The sequence below is a fragment of the Zootoca vivipara genome, chromosome 5, assembly GCF_965207765.1.
Source record: "Zootoca vivipara chromosome 5, rZooViv2.hap1.1, whole genome shotgun sequence".
Taxonomy (NCBI): Eukaryota; Metazoa; Chordata; class Lepidosauria; order Squamata; family Lacertidae; genus Zootoca; species Zootoca vivipara.
Genome location: NC_142588.1, coordinates 90,369,835 through 90,386,944, shown reverse-complemented (window position 1 = coordinate 90,386,944; position 17,110 = coordinate 90,369,835). Strand labels below are relative to the sequence as shown.

Genomic DNA, 17,110 nt, shown 5'->3' with positions numbered 1-17,110 from the left:
ATGATGAATAAGACCACCGCCATTCACGACCTGATTGTGGATGGAGGATTTGACCTGGCATGTGTGACAGAGACCTGGTTGGAGGAAGCCGATGGGCCCGTTCTTGGCGCTGCTTGCCCACCAGGTTTCTCTTATGCACAGCAACCCAGGCCATCTGGGCGGGGAGGGGGGGTTGCAGTGATTTTTAGGAAGTCATTAGTTTGCACCAGGCGTCCTATTGGGAAGACCCAGTTCTCTGAGTGCATGTTCTGGAAGTTGGGCAATAGAGGCAGTACAGGATTCCTTTTGGTGTACCGACCTCCCCGCTGCACCAAGGATTCCCTGCCCGAGGTGCTTCAGGTTGTGTCGGATGTGCTCCTGGAGACACCTAGCTTGGTTGTCTTAGGGGATTTTAACATCCATGCCGACACGACCTTACAAGGAGCCGCTCGGGACTTCGTGGAAAGCATGGCCACCATGGGGCTGTCCCTGAATAAGTCTGGCCCAACTCATAGCCGCGGACATGCCTTGGACTTGGTGTTTACCTCTATGGATGTTGGTGATCTGACATTAAGTAAAAGCGAAACAAAAGAAGTGCCATGGTCAGATCACTTTCTGGTGCAACTGGACTTCTCCGCAACCCTTTCCCTCTGCAGGGAGGTGGGACCGATTCGGATGGTCCGCCCCCGCTACTTAATGGATCCAATTGGCTTCCAAAGAGTGGTAGGGGATGTTTTATCCCATGTCGATGGCCTTTCAGCTGATTCCCTGGTGGCCCGCTGGAATGCGGAGTTAACCAGCGCTATTGACTGTCTGGCTCCGAAGCGCCCTCTCAGATTGCATGGAGCCCGGACAGCCCCGTGGTTTTCCCCGGCGCTGAGGGCAATGAAACAGTCGTTGAGACGGCTAGAGCGCCGGTGGCGGAAAACTCATTTTGAATCAGACCGGACACGGGCTAGAGCTCAACTTCGAGCCTACCAAGTGGCAATGGCGACGGCGAAGAGGACCTTCTTCACTGTCTCCATCGCATCTGCAGAAAACAGCAGCAGGAGACTCTTCCAGGTGGTTCGCAATTTAGCGGAACCACCTGCTCCATCCGGGCCCAGTACGGGCCACATGATCTCCTGCAATGATTTTGCAAAGTTTTTTGCAGATAAAGTCGCTCAGATTCGGGAAGAGGTAGACTCCACCGTGGGAGCAGGGCCGGGGCGGGGGAGTGCTAGAGTCCTGTCTAGTCAAGTTTTGTGGGATCAATTTCAATCTGTTACCTCCGAGGATGTGGACAGGCTGCTTAGACGAATGAAACCAACCACCTGTCTCCTTGATCCTTGCCCATCCTGGCTTATAAAAGCTAGCCAGGAAGGGCTGGGCGATGGGCTTCGCGGGTTGGTAAATGCTTCTCTCCATGAGGGAGCCTTCCCAGACCCGCTGAAAGAGGCGGTTATTAAACCGCTTCTTAAAAAACCATCTTTAGATCCGGCCAATATGGCCAACTATCGCCCAGTCTCAAATCTTCCATTCTTGGGCAAGGTGATTGAGCGAGTGGTTGCGGAACAACTCCAGGCACGCCTGGAAGAAGCGGACCATTTGGATCCCTTCCAGTCAGGATTCAGGCCTCATCATGGGACTGAAACTGCCTTGGTCGCACTGGTCGATGATCTCCGGCGGGCTAGGGACAAAGGTAAGAGCTGTTTCCTTGTTCTGCTGGATCTCTCAGCGGCTTTTGACACCATCGACCATAACATCCTTCTGGACCGTCTAGAGGGCTTGGGAGCTGGGGGCACTGTCATGCAGTGGTTCCGCTCCTTCCTCCTGGGCCGTGTTCAGAAAGTGGTGGGGGGGGATGAGTGTTCAGACCCCTGGGCGCTCACTTGTGGGGTGCCTCAGGGTTCTGTCCTCTCCCCCATGCTTTTTAACATCTATATGCAGCCACTGGGAGAGATCATCAGGGGGTTTGGGCTGGGTGTCCATCAGTATGCTGATGATACCCAGCTCTACCTCTCTTTTAAATCAGAACCAGTGAAGGCGGTGAAGGTCCTGTGTGAGTGCTTGGAGGCGGTTGGAGGATGGATGGCGGCTAACAGATTGAGATTGAATCCTGACAAGACAGAAGTACTGTTTGTGGGGGACAGGAGGCGGGCGGGTGTGGAGGACTCCCTGGTCCTGAATGGGGTAACTGTGCCCCTGAAAGACCAGGTGCGCAGCCTGGGAGTCATTTTAGACTCACAGCTGTCCATGGAGGCACAGGTCAACTCCGTGTCCAGGGCAGCTGTTTATCAGCTCCATCTGGTACGCAGGCTGAGTCCCTACCTGCCCACTGACTGTCTCTCCAGAGTGGTGCATGCTCTAGTTATCTCTCGCTTGGACTACTGCAATGCGCTCTACGTGGGGCTACCTTTGAAGGTGACCCGGAAACTACAACTAATCCAGAATGCGGCAGCTAGACTGGTGACTGGGAGCGGCCGCCGAGATCACATAACACCGGTCCTAAAAGACCTACATTGGCTCCCAGTACGTTTCCGAGCACAATTCAAAGTGTTGGTGTTGACCTTTAAAGCCCTAAACGGCCTCGGTCCGGTATACCTGAAGGAGCGTCTCCACCCCCATCGTTCTGCCCGGACACTGAGGTCCAGCTCCGAGGGCCTTCTGGCGGTTCCCTCATTACGAGAAGCCAAGTTACAGGGAACCAGGCAGAGGGCCTTCTCGGTAGTGGCACCCACCCTGTGGAATGCCCTCCCACTAGAGGTCAAAGAGAACAATTACCAGACCTTTAGAAGGCATCTCAAGGCAGCCCTGTTTAGGGAAGCTTTTAATGTTTGATGGATTTCTGTATTTTAGAATTTCTGTTTTTTTTTGGAAGCCGCCCAGAGTGGCTGGGGGAACCCGGCCAGATGGGCGGGGTATAAATAATAAATTATTATTATTTTTATTATTATTATGGCAGCCGCTGCTGCCTGCTCTTTCGATCTTTTAATTTGCATAATTTAATTTCCTTCTGACCTGCACCTTTCCTACCTGCTTGCATGTGGAAAGCATCCATGCTGAACATGAAGTGCACCACATGAGAGCTCCAAGTGGACAGCATCCATGGCCCAAAGTGAGCTACGCCGAGAATTTCTAGGCCAAAGGCTGACCACCGACAAATGTCCTTGCCTCAACTTCCTGCCGCCCATTTCATGCCAGGCGCTGCTACATGCTCTTTCGATCTTTCTTTTAATTTGCTTTCCTTCTGACTCGCACCTTTCGAACCTGCTTTTCCTTTACAAGCTCCTGCCCCCGCCCCCTGCACCACTCAGGGCGGTTTGCAGTTCAGTTAAAGTGTATTCAAAGGCAGCCTCGAATGGAGAGGAGCTACGCAATGTGAAAACTGCATGTGGAAAGCATCCAGCGCCCAGGGCGAGGTGCTTTCCCTTTTAATTTGCTTTCCTTCTGACCTGCACCTTTTGCCAAAGGCTGACCACCGACAAATGTGCTTGCATTGCTGGAAAGCGTCAATTCTCCAGCGTTGCTTTCCTTCTGACCTGCACCTTTCGAACCTTTGGTTTGTTCGAAGAGGCACGTGAGATAGGTGTGATATATTACAGCAATTATTGTAATATAAATTGCACAAGGCATTAGATTATATATTATATTCATGCTTATGTCTCAAATTCTATGGTACTAATTTTGTTTCAGTTGCCATAATTTCTTCTTTTCATAGGTATAGTTATTCGCAGGTTTTAACCACTAGAGGGTGCTGTCGACTGAGTTATGTTTGAAAAGTGTCATCATCCAAAAAATGGTTTTAAGAACATAAGAAAAGCCTTCTGGATTAGACCAATGACCCATCTAGTCCTGCATCCTGATCTCAGAATGGCAAACGGGTGCCTTTGGGTAACCAGCAAGTAGGATTGATGCAAAAGGGAACTCTCCCCTGCTGTGGTTTCCCTCATTTAGTACTCAGAAACGTTCCTGCCTCCAACGGCAACTAGTAGCCATTGATAGCACTTTTCTGCATCTCCTTCAACCCGGTTTTCACAAATTATCGAAACAGAGAAAAAGTGAAGAAATCCATTCTGGGTCAGAAGTCATGAAGAACCTCTTATTGTGCTGCTCACTTTACAGATTAAGAATAAATAATGGCCACGCTTTCTAAACTTGTTACTGTGGGTTTTTTTAGACTTCATTCATGGAGGTGAGCAAAACCACCTCATGAAGTATGCATTTTTAATGTTGAATTAAGTAACGACTGTTTTCTATCAGTCAGAATCAATAAATAGGGTCATTTTGTACTAAAAGCAGTATCTCTGAATCTTTCAGCCCAGGAAGTCACGTGATCCATGTAGAACACCTTATTCCCTTTAGGTAGGCTGAAGATTAACAGAACCATGTCAGTTTACACCTTCTGCTTTCTATTTCCCAAAGGCAATGTTACAGTTGCTAGGGTAACCTCATAACAACTTTGTGCATCCATCTGCATAGGATTTACTTTCTCTAATTAAAAGTCCATGGAGTTGATCCATGCCCTGACATATTAGACGGCACGTTCCTGTTCTGTTAGATAAGCATATACCATTCTTTGGTCTGGTTGTGATGGGAAGGTTGGCATCTCACTTCAATGGTTTTTTTTATAATATTTTTATTAGTGTTTTCACAAAAATAACAATATATAAGAAAAAAGAAAAAAGACATATAAGATAAAAAAAGAAAAAGGAAAACATATACAGTAACAATTCTCATATCATCTCACATGGTATAATGGGACCTCCTCGGGCTTCCCTCCCTGTGGTTCTTTAACACATTTATAGTTAGCAAATTCTAATTAAATCATTTTCATCACCTTACCTAACCTTGTTTTCTAGCTTTCATATCACATATTCCTAAATTCCACAGTTTATTTAGAACTTAATTTCTGATCTAATATGTTACTTTAGCATATTTTTTTAAATACAGTTTAAAATCTTTCCATTCTTCTTCTATCGCTTCCTCTCCCTGGTTGCGGATTCTTCCAGTCATCTCAGCCAGTTCCATAAGGCATCTCACTTCAATGTTGTTCATCCTCAGAGGGAGATGAATAAGATGACACCCACTGTAATACTCTTTGTCTATGTATATTTCTCCCATGACTTATTTTTCATTAAGAGAATATGTAATGCTCAAATTAAATCTTAGCATTGCTGAATGTTTCTCACTCTACATTTCTGCCCATTTATCACTTCTCCCATTTGTTTAAAAGATTATTCAGTTATTTTGCTTAAGGACTCAGAGTGGCCTCCAAGTAACTCCATGAGTAGAGTGTAAATCTGTTTGCATATAGTTGGTTTCAGATGCTATTGTCCTAATAGCAATGGGAAGCTATACCTCAGTGCTATGGGAGTTGTCTTATGGAATTCCATTGGTGCCCATCCTGATTCCTATACTTATTTAGCATCTCTATGAAGCTGTTGGAAGTTGTCATCAGAATATGTGGAGTGAGGTGGCTAATGAAACCCAGCTCTATCTCTGCCATCTGAATCCAGAGAAGCAGTTCAGGTGCTAGGCCCAACCTTGCCAACAGTGATGGGCTAGATGTGGGTCTACAAATTTAAACTGAATTCAGTACAACAGAGGTGCAAGGTTCTTAGGTCTGGGAGTTGGAATGGCACACCTCTGAAAGGAACTGGTGTGTAGTTTGGTGGAATCTTGATCCATTAATTTTAACTTTAGACCCAGGTGGCCTTGGTGACTTGGAATGCCAGTTTCCACCTATGGTTTGTATATACCAGCTATGACTATTCTGGACAAGAATGACTTGACCCCTGTACTCTTATGCTCTGATAACCTTCAGTTTAGACAACTGCAGTGCACTGTACTTGGGCATTCCCTTGAAGATGGTCCTGAGGCTCAAACTAGTGCAGAATGCAGCAGCCTGTGTGCTGGCAGAGGCTGCGAGGCATGGTCAGGAAGAGCAACTGCATTGACTGCCTATTCACACCCAATGAAATGCAATGCAATACATGAAAACTCCATGTATTTATTGGCCAATTGGTTAGTATGATATAGTACTTAAGATTTTGCATAAACATATATAACAACCCCCCCCCAAAAAAAAGTACCCAGGGATCTATAGCTTGTTAAGGGTGCTGGAAACTGAAGGGTAAACAACAGTTCCCAGGATTCTTTGGGGGGCATGGGGACTGTGCATCTTGTTACAGCAATAATAATAATAATAATAATAATAATATGCATTGACATTAATGTTCAAAGGAGGGACAAATATTATAGTGCATAAAAGTATAGGTTCAGGGTATTTTCTGTATTTTTCTTCACTCCATTTATAAAAGCATGGAGTAAGAAACATTTGTGCATTTGCTTCCTCCGTGTGCCACACCCCTACAGCAAATGCAGGGGAGTCCTGCTGCTTGCTAATGTTGGCTTCTGTAATGAGATTGATGCAAGTGCTGCAGGGCTGCATGCAGATGAAATGCGTATTCTTCAGGCATGCAGCTGAAGGGAAAAGTGCTGCTTCAGCCATGCTCAGCACAGTTTTCCCATCAGGAGGATGAGTTGCTTGATCATGTAATGCAGTTTAACAGGTCGGCAAGTGCTGTGGTCCCAACTTACCTGTGGTTCTCCCACCCCAGAGTCCTGGAGGCTGAAGATACATTTATTTATCTTTTAAATTTGTTTATTCATAAATGTACAGGTGGTTAATGTAATTATTTGGCAGCAAGTCATTGTACTCCTGAAGCAGCAGCAGAGGGCCAGGTTGGGCAAGGTGGTGGTGTGGCTAGTTCTGATCTGGTGCCAGACATGGAATCATCAGAGGATGAACAAGACACCCCACACCTGAAGGACCTGAAGGAGCAGGCAGGGCCCCCTGAGTCCAATGCTGAGGGTCCCCTTGATAGGACTTCTGGGTTGATACCCGAGGAAGAACCTCTGGGCATGTCAGAGGAGGTCCTTGAGAGTGCTGGTGCCAGTAGAAGAACAATGGCACAGTGTGTGTCTACAGGCCTAGAATCAGAAACCTCCTCATGAGGAAGGCGTCTTTTCACGATTAAGCAATTTCTGATACTCCTTCACTGCTAGCAGCTGTGGTTATATGTCCCTGAGGTATGTATGTTTAGTCTGTATTAGAAACTGGGCTTTTAGTGTTGCTACACCGGTTCTCTGGAATTAATTCCCTGCACTTTGATGTAAAGGGGCCTTGTGCTTCACTTTGTGTAAGGGGGAAAGTGCAAGCCATTTCCCAGCATGCCTCCATAAAATAAAAAGGGGATCCTTTGGTAGGTGTCATTGATGAGAGGGTACAGCATTTTTCAAAAGTCACACAAGGAGCTGCCCAAGAATACATTGTAGGGTAAATACAGGACTTTCTGTTTTATCAGAATAAATTGTCAGTTGAATTGGAATGGGGGTTGACTTCCGCAGTTTATTCTTTATAAGTAAATTCTAGTTATATCAGTGAATTTTACAACATAAATATTGTGAATCATATTATACTGTACCCATCAAGAAAGATATTTATATTTTCCAGTAATTATATAGTTATAAAACACCATCATTATGTAGTTACAGTAATAGCTGCTTAAATTGTTCAGAAATTGCTCCCTATTCTCTGACAATGACAGGCTCTGAACAAAAATTTATAAGTTGTTATTGCAAGTGTGTTACCCTGAAATAACAGCCTTTTATTTCATCAAGCAAGAAATTGCAAAGGTTCCAGCCACACCTTTCTGAATAGTTCACTTTTGTGCAATTCAAATTAAACAGATTTTTATGTTAATTATTTATTCCCCACCCCTTAAGTGCACGTGATGGCATTGAATACATTTCCAGGTATCCGAATAATAAATGTTCCAAATACCACATAACAGTTGTTTCCTTCTTCATTCCTGACCAGGATTTACTAAGGGTAGATTCTCCAATGGAATTTTCTGAGTTATTTGTTCTCCTTTGGTATGGAGTACCAGGTGGCAGTCACCAGGGCAATTATAAACCAAATCTGAATCCCATGGGAAAACCAGGACAAGGCTGGAATGTAAACATATAGTTAAAGGATGCAATTCTAAACACAGTTATTAGGGAATAAATCCCATTGGGAATTACGGTACCTCTGACTAAATATGCTTAAGAATATGCTGGACAAGTCTTTTCAGAGTCAGCACTAGGACTTTCTCCTGGCAGATAAAAGCTGACACGCAACCAAGAAGTCAGGATAGGCAAACAGGAAGAAGACTGGGATCTCAGAACAGGCAAATGGCCAAGATAAGAATAAGGAATTTAGAGCTTGCTCAGAGAGGAAAAAGCAACAGTTAATATGATTCACAAAGTAACTGTCTGGCGTGCAAGTGGTTTGTTCCTACTTCCTTTTGGAGGGAGTGGTGGAAGGCTGAAGGAAACTAAAACAGGACTCAGTTTGGATCATTTGGACTAACTTGGCTTCAGGTCAAGCAGGGCAGTCCTGCTGAGCAGTAAATTATATCCAGTTAGGAAAATCTCTTAGTTTAAGAAAACTGAAGAGTGCAAGAATAATACCTTAAAAAACAACAACAGTTGAATCATGTCTTTGAAGCAGTTTTTAGATTTTGATACCATGGACTGAAACTCTCAGGCTGAAACTAAGTAAATTAAAGTTGAAACATCATGATGGGTGTGGTGTGGAGAAAGGGGAGGTGCAGCTAATGTTCAGTGATGCATACCCCAAAGTCACTGTGGATAAGATTGCAGCCTTAGTAATTCCAGTGTAATTCCAGTTTTATTTCCTATTTCCCCAGCCTGTTGCAGCTGCATATTGCTGTTTTTAATATTTAATAATATTTATTTTGCATATTACTGGGTCTTTTAGGATATGCACTGCCTCATGACTTTCGCAAAGAGGTGGTATAGAAATGTAATAAATAAAGCCCTTCCAGTTACTGAGAGGGGAAAATAGAAATGCTTCTCTTGCATTGCATGATCAGTGGGTTAGTAGTAAGACTGTGAATAAATCAAAAGAGTGAAATCTTTCCATGTGTACTCTATCAAACCATGTTTATTACATTAACCTCAAAGTATCCCTGCAGCAATACTGTGGTTCACACATGCATATGTATTCACATGATTTCTTTACACTTGATTACAGGCAACTGAGACTCAAATGGAACGTGGTGGTTGCCATGGGTTTCTTTTAATGTGCCTTCCCTCTTCTCATATAAAGGAGGAAGTTGTGGTATGCCTTACTTTAACAATAACAGGAGTGTGTAGAATAGTGTGCTGGACTTTTACCCATTCCCATGCATTACCTCCTATCAATCTGTTGTTTTAGACACTTTCCACAGTTCCCAGTACTGGAGCCAGGAAGGGAGAAAAGTGCCTGGAGTATTAAAGGTGAGGTATGGGTTGGGGTGAGGATTCATGCTTAATCAACTTGGTCATGTACACAGAATAGATGATGGCAGGATCCCCCCAAGACGTGCTCAGCGGGTACTGGCTTCAGGACAAGACCTGTTGGCAGACCAACTCTGTGCTACAAAGATGTCTGCAAACATGACATGAAGGCTGGCATCATTAACCCCGCCGTATGGGAATCCCTGGCAGACAATCACAGTTCCTGGAGACAGACAGACAGCTTGTGTATCCTCAGCAGGGACCAGAGGAGGCATGACTGCCAGAAGGAACACAGAGAAGAAATGCCATGGTGTACCTGTAGCAGGAAAATCGGACCCCCTTCACCTGCCCCACCTGCAATAAGATATGTCTCTACTGTATTGGTCTATACCGCCACAGCATGTGCTGTAAGTCTCCAAAAGTTTGACTTTAACCCCGAAGGCACGCTCTTCCATTGTCTCCAGAGACAGATGAATGCCAACAAATATACCTTCTGCTTTTATAAGGGTATGGGGTGGGTGCGTTAATGGTAACCCATCATGTCTGGTTTGGCCCCGAGTGTGTAAACTGTTTCCACTGAAAAATTGTTTGAGGTGATGTAAAAGATCTCTCCACAGTGGGTCTCTAGTGACCCAGGCCAGACTTTTCTGTCCATCTAACCCAGTATTCTCTATTATAACTGGGCATACCCCAGAATTGTTTGTGTGCTACACTCAGTATAGAATCTGTGGGCTTACTTGGGAATTATAGCTTCTTGAAACTTTTCATGACATTTCTAGGCCACATGGTTATGGATAAACGTCTGAAAGTGTGTGGTGAAGGCACTGAAACAAGTCATTACTGTATCCCAGTGTGTCACAGCAGATACCACCTCCTTCCTGTCTTCTCTGTCTTCCGCTACTCCAGTCCTTGTGAAAACATTCTGTTAAAATCTTATTCTTCTAGTAATGGTAAACGATGTATCCCATAGCAGGATTTGTGTTTCTTTGGTGCAAGATACAGGTAGGTAGCCGTGTTGGTCTGAGTCGAAACAAAATTTTAAAATTCCTTCAGTAGCACTTTAAAGACCAACTAGGTTTTTATTTTGGTATGAGCTTTCGTGTGCATGCACACTTCTTCAGAGCAAGAGATGGAGTTAATTTGTCCAAAATGAGATATAGATATAGGTAGATCAGGGGTAGGCAACCTAAGGCCCGGGGGTCGGATGCGGCCCAATCGCCTTCTCAATCCAGCCCGCAGATGGTCCGAGACTAAGCGTGTTTTTACATGAGTAGAATGTGTCCTTTTATTTAAAATGCATCTCAGGGTTATTTGTGGAGCATAGGAATTTGTTCATTTTTTTCCTTCAAAATATAGTCCGACCCATGGTCTGGGGGATGGTGGACCGCCCCACGGCTGAAAAAGGTTGCTGACCCCTGATATAGATGATTATAGACAATACCTAGTGTCTTTTCTCTAATAAAGTTGCCACTCATTCCTATCCGTTCATTACCTCTGACAGGCAGACTTTATAATCCAGAGAACAAGTCAAAGACAATGCTTACAGAACTGGCTGTTTTCTCTCCTCAGCGCTGTCAGAGTAGTGCAGACAGCCTGGCCCTTTAATTAGGCCAGGCTTGGAGCTGCTTCATTTCCTTGCATCTGGCTGGCACTGAGGAAGTAGAGATGTATCCACTACGGCATTGAGGCAGCCAGTACTAGAGAGAGTCTGCAGCAGAGAGGGAGTGTGTGTGTGTATGTGTGTGTATGTGTATGAGTGAGCAATCGCACAGGGAATCTGACAGTTTCCCTCTCAAAAGGGAGAAGACAGAGGCTGAGAGGCTGGAGAAACTAGGCTTCTGGTAACTCTGGATGCCAGGAGCCCATCCAGAAATGTGCTGATTTTTCATCTATTTAATTCATCCCAAACCAAGCTGGTTAAAACAACAGACGGTGTGTCATTCTCCAGGTAAGCCCTTAATGCTCAGTTGTGTGTTGGGTAACTTTGTAGGGCAACAAAAGAGTGGGAGAGTGGGTGAAGCCGAGTAGCATTAGAGGCAGCAACTGTATGGGACTCTGGCTCTTTAGGGGGGGGGGCAGGCACCCCTTGAGTGTAAGATGTGCCCGGCCAATCCCTGAGCAAGGAATAACTTTAGCTTGCTACTGTTTCCCATATTTTCTCTTAAATGAACAAATGTACAAATGTTACAAAGCAGATCTTGCTTATTTGTCTTGATGACCGAGAAACCCATATTGCAGGTATGTGACCCACATTTTGTGAATGGGAAAGGGAGCAAACAGAACATGGCACACCAAACCTTTCAGCTGTCTTGGCAGCTGCTCCTGCTCCTACTGCATCACTAGCAGACTTGCACTTATGTATTGAACATGTATCATATTAATTATTTACTGTAACTCATCATAGTATATTAGCAAATGTTCCCAACCCTCTGTTGTTAAAAGTATTCACCTGGGGGCGAACAGGACTGGTTTAGTTCTAATTCTGTTCCACTGTTTTTGAAAAGAAATAAGGGTAAGGAGTGCTGGAGGAATCACCCCCCCCCTCCCAAGCTATTGGATTGGAGGTTTCACTTGACTATAGGGGTTTTCCCAGTTCTGGGGCCAACTGATATATTAGGCTGAATTTTGCATGTGCTCAAATACTTTGTAGTCTTAGTAGAGGGAACTCCCAGGTGAGCGTCTATCAAATTGCTCCAAGAAGGTGAGTGAAAGGAGTCTCTCCTTTATTTCATTCTCAATTTGAACTTTTGTCTATTTTATTTAATGTATTTCATTTCAAGACAAAGAAGCCCGCTCCAGATGGTTTGCCATAAAAACAAAACAGTAAAAGTATAAAATACAATTGACCAAAACAGTAGCATAAAAACATTTCAATCAATGAAAGATTTGTCACAGAACAACAGTTTACAAGATATAAACCAGCATTCTCATAGCATCACAGCCCACAATGAGTTTGGGCATTTCTTTAGATTTGTGGGTTCTAGATCAAAATTTAAACTTCTTGTCTAGACTAAGACTGGGCAGTGAACCCCAGCAGGAGGCTCCATCTAAATGCCTATTATAATTATTTATGCCATTGGCACCAGTAATCTGTTTTAGAATTATGTCCTTATATTCCAGTCCTGAAAATAAAACTCCATTCAGTTTGCTCTGTTGGCTCATTATTTCTGACTCTGCTCCAGCTTTCAGCTACCAGGAAGTTGGGTGAGAATGTTTTTCACATCTCTGTCAGCTTTTCACAACTTCTCCAGGTTTGCCTGCAGGTACTAACCTCTACTGTCCATGCTTCTGCCTTTGTCTTGTCTTGTCTTGGGTAGGTGGTGATTTATAAAAGTTTCAACATTTGGAGCAAAGAGAATGGTCTGAACATGTCATGGTCCCTTCCAACTCCATGATTCTATGTGTTAGGCTTCTGCTTCTGAAGCTAAGCAGAAGTAGATCTGGTTAGCAGTAGATGGGAAACTGCCTGGTATCCTATGCATGTTGTGACCAATTCCTTGGATCAGGGATGGAGAGCCTGTGGCATTTGCTGGACTACAATTCCTATGATCAAATCAATCATTTTATTTGTAGGCTTCCTTTCCAAAGTTAAAACCATGCTCAAGGTGGCTTACAGCATGAAAATTAATTACAACCATTACAAAGGCAGTCATAAACAATAAGTAAAACATCAAAAAGTATACAACCAAATTGAACAATCATAAGATGATCTAAAATAAAGATACAACAAACTAATATCAATAAACAACAACAACCCCTCCTCAACAAAACCCCCTAAACAATACCCCAGCCCAAAAGTCATCTTTGATCATTGCCCATGTTAGCTGGGGCTGATGGGAGTTGACATCTATAGGGCCACAGGTTCCCCACCACTTCCTTTGAGGAAGGATGCAATACATATTACTATTATTCATTCACAAATACAGCCAGGTTTCCTACCCAAGATATGTCTCAGTGCGCTATAAAATGATTCAGAAATGTATGAAAACAAATAGCACAAGCAGTAGATGAGATGAAAGAGCCAGTGCCACTCTAGGATAAGGCTCCACTAAATAGTCATGATGTCTGTGTATGGCAGGCTGTGGGGCCACTACAACAAAGTCCTGTTCTGGGCACTGCTAGATCTTTTCAAGTGAAGGTACCTGGTGCAAAGCCTCTATCTATAGAATATTTCAAAGATGAGGGGGGCCTATTGATTAAATAACATATTTACTGTCAAAAACCCTTGCTATGGATCTCTTTTAGCTACTGCACACAGACAAAAAAAAGTCATAAAAAAGACCAAAGATTTTAAAGACAACTGTACAGGTGATTATGTTCCCAACACAGGGCTTATCCACACTTACCTTTTGCCCTACTCTGGATCTTTCCCTACAAAAAACTGCTCTTTAATGCTGAATCAGTGTAAACAGTAATTTGGGTTTTCCGCATATTACCATTTGCTCCAATTAAACTTCAGAGAGCAGGTTTTCGGGAGAGCTCCAGAGCAAAAAAAAGGGGGGGCACTCTGACATGGAGCTTTAAAGTGTGGACCGAGCCTAGAAAGAGCAGAGGAAGCTAAGTGCAGAAAAGCCCTTAGTTTGGTTGCAGCAACTCTTATATTGCTACAGTCATGCTATTCCGTTGTGGCAAACTCTGAGAGAGCCCCCTTTCTAGTTCTTCTGGGAAGGGCTGTAGCTCTGTGGTGGACTATCTGCTTTGCATGCAGAAGATCCTGGATTCGATTCCAAGGATCTCCAGGGAGTGTTGGGAATTGTGCCCTGCCTGAAATGCTTGAGATACACTGTACACACAATTGGAGAAGGTGCCAGTTTTTAAGAATGGGGCACTTATTTTCTACCTTGTTCACATGTACGAACACACACCGCCACCGCCCCTGGATACAGTGGGAAGAAGATACTTTGCTAGGGAGAAAGTAGCAGAAATCCAGGGTTGTTTGTTCTTATAATGTTAATAAGATTGTAGGCCACTGCATTCCCAGAAACTAAAAAAGGATGGGGGAGGATCACAGGGTGCTAACCTGTGGATCTGTTTTTATTCATTACAGACTGCCTCACAGCTGCCTGCATAAAACATAAAGACCAGATGGGTTTTGTTTACTTTGGTAAGATAAATATAAAGGTTACTAATGATTTAAAAGAAGAAAAAAGCAGGCAGTGATAAGTCATTGGTAAACATGAAGCTGCAGCCAATCAGTGTCATGGCAGACAGAAATAACACGTTAATTGTGCATGAAACCATAGGGTCTTGAGTATGCAAGGAGAGGCTTTGAGTCAAGATCTATCTTCCATGGCTTCCTGCGGATTCATATGGTTTGATGTAGCTGGTGGTGAGCTCTGAGTATGGGTAGGCTCAGCCAAAACCTAGTAGTCAGTGGCAGTACTCAGGGTTTGGGGCAATATGCACCCTGTGGGCCACCTCCTGTCTTATTACTGTTTTGATTGTTGCTGTTCTGAAGAGCACAGTAGCTAACCACTCTAACTATAACGGCAGCTTTAAGAAACCAGCAACTCCCTTCCACCCCCATCTGTTTCAACAGGTCACCGCTTACGTTGCAAAGAGAAATGCAAGCACTGAATCTACACATGTTCAGGGTTGATTAGCTGCTTTGCATAGCACCTCTGTTTGTTTTTCCATGCCATCTTTTTCATGAGTAGCAGCTGGCCAGAACCTCTCCAGTGTAGCCAGTGCTGCATCTACAAGGTCACCTGGAAACAAAGGTTTGTTTTCAGAATACGGATCATCTTCCAGTTTGCTTGAGCCATCAGTGGGGCCCAGACTTTCTAACGGACCAATGAGAGAGGGCAGCATCTGTTCGCCCCATCCCATAAGCCACCCACGGAGGTTACCTGGGTGACCAATTCACACATGTGGAAGGGAAAAGAGTAGAGAGTAGCTGGGATGTTAAAAGATACTTGCAATATTTGCCAGGCCATTAATTATTAACGAACAATAAATTTGAGAGATGGGAGATCATGAAGTAGAGGAAAGTGGAAAACTCCAAGCAATGAGCAGCTTTTAAAGGCTGTGTACACACCGTACATTTAAAGCACATGAGTTCTCTGTAAGACTCCTGGGAACAGTAGTTTCTTAAAATTGCCAGGAATTGCATCTCCATGTGTAGTGAACTTCAGTTCCAAGGATACTTTGGTGGAGGTCATGTACTTTAAATGTGTGGTGTTTACACAGCTTATATCATGCAAGACTGCCTAGTTCTGATCATATGTGTATAATCTTTGCCCATGTTTTCCTTGCAACTGTTTTTGAGCATAGATTTAGGCAATGACTTACAGGCTAATACGCCACCCATCTTATGAGTCTTTTTTCCTTTTGTAAAACTGCTTTAAGGGGAGGTATTTTCTTTGTATAAATTATTTTTTTTGAGGGGGGAAATGTGCTTTGAATGTGCTTTGAAGGTGTAGTGTGTACACAACCTTAAATTTCATCCCACCTTGTTCCAAATGCAGTTGTACCATTGATTTGTGTAACAGCACAATGTTATTCACAGTTTCTTTCAGCTCCTTTCCTAATGATCCCTAGCATGGAATTTGCCTTTTTCTCAGCTAGGGGCTCATCCACACTTACCTTTCACCCACTACCTACCTTTCACTAGGGGCTCATCCACACTTACCTTTCACCTACACTTTCAAGATGAATGTCAGCACTTTCAAGCTTCATATTGGAGCGCTCTCCACCCCTCACTGCTTTCCCCAGGAAAACCCACTCTTTAATGGTGCATCGGAATAAACTGCATTTTGGGTTTTCCACGGAATGCCATTTGCTCCAATTCAGCAGTAAAGAGTGGACGATAAGATAAGATAAGATAAGATCATCTTTGTTCCTTGCAAGAACAATGCAAGCAGGGAAAATGCTGAGGCAAAAAAACCCCCAAAACCTCAGACACCCAGCTTTAAAGCATGGACCTGTGCCTAGAAACATGGCACAAAGGAAGTCTGAATGAGCCCTAGGGTGACATTATCATTGGACTACCCACTATGACCCCAGGTCTCATTCCTAGTCAGTCACCACCAGTTCAGACCCAATGAGTGAAGCGCCATAGAATCCCCCTACAGCCCACCTAGAATCCTGAAACGCCCACTAATGGGGTTAGGGACCAGGTTGACAACCCCTGCTCTGAGTCTAGAGCATTTATGAACAAGTGAAAAAACACAGGTCTCAATACCAATCCTTGGGGGACTCCGCTTTCTACATCTCTCCATAGAATTGTCCGTTCATTTATACTCTGCTTCCTTTTACTTAACCAATTGTTGATCCACAAAAGAACCTCAGTGTCAGAGGACAGTGGTATTTCCCTGGATTCCGATGGATGGGTGAGGACCCAGAGTGGAGGCCCCTACTCAAGAAGAACCAGCGAGCATGGATGACTTCTCCTATGAGCTGCTGCTGCTGCTGCTGCTGCTGCTGGATAACTTCATCTCTGGAGGGTTTTGGCACAGAGCCAGTGCAGGGCTTTCTCTATTGGCATGTCCTTGTCTTTTCATCTTCATAGCTGCAGTCGGTGGGGCTTGTTAGCTTCACCCGAAGATCATGCCAGGCTTGTACTGCCGGACAGCCTGGACAGCCCTCCCTCTAAAAAGCTCGTGTGTTAAAGCCTGTGCCAATGGGTATTCCCTGGGAGTCACTGCCCACCTTACTTACATCAACTTGGAGGAAGAGCCTATAGAGGGTAAGAGCTTTTTGAAGCTACAGTGGTAGGTTATGACTGCACAGGTGGTAGATGCTGTTCTAGATCTATCCGGAATGTAGATGACTCTTGGCTCTTTCTGCTGCTTCAGATGCA

At 44.2% G+C, this 17,110-nt stretch overlaps 1 protein-coding gene across 4 annotated transcripts in view; it reads left to right on the top strand.

Moving 5' to 3' along the window:
* Window positions 1-11,108: 11,108 nt before the first annotated feature.
* The window catches only part of VWA5B2 (von Willebrand factor A domain containing 5B2), a 38,333-nt gene continuing 32,331 nt past the window's right edge, over window positions 11,109-17,110 (top strand). For 2 of the 4 annotated variants that reach the window (XM_035133001.3, XM_088669237.1), the window contains exons 1-2: window positions 11,118-11,257; window positions 16,820-16,996. In XM_035133001.3, the coding sequence (XP_034988892.2) occupies window positions 16,858-16,996 (139 nt within the window). In that variant the 5' untranslated portion in view covers window positions 11,118-11,257; window positions 16,820-16,857. Of the gene's footprint in view, window positions 11,258-16,170; window positions 16,997-17,110 lie in introns of those variants that run through there. The other 2 variants (XM_035133006.3, XM_060274321.2) reach the window with 2 other exon arrangements.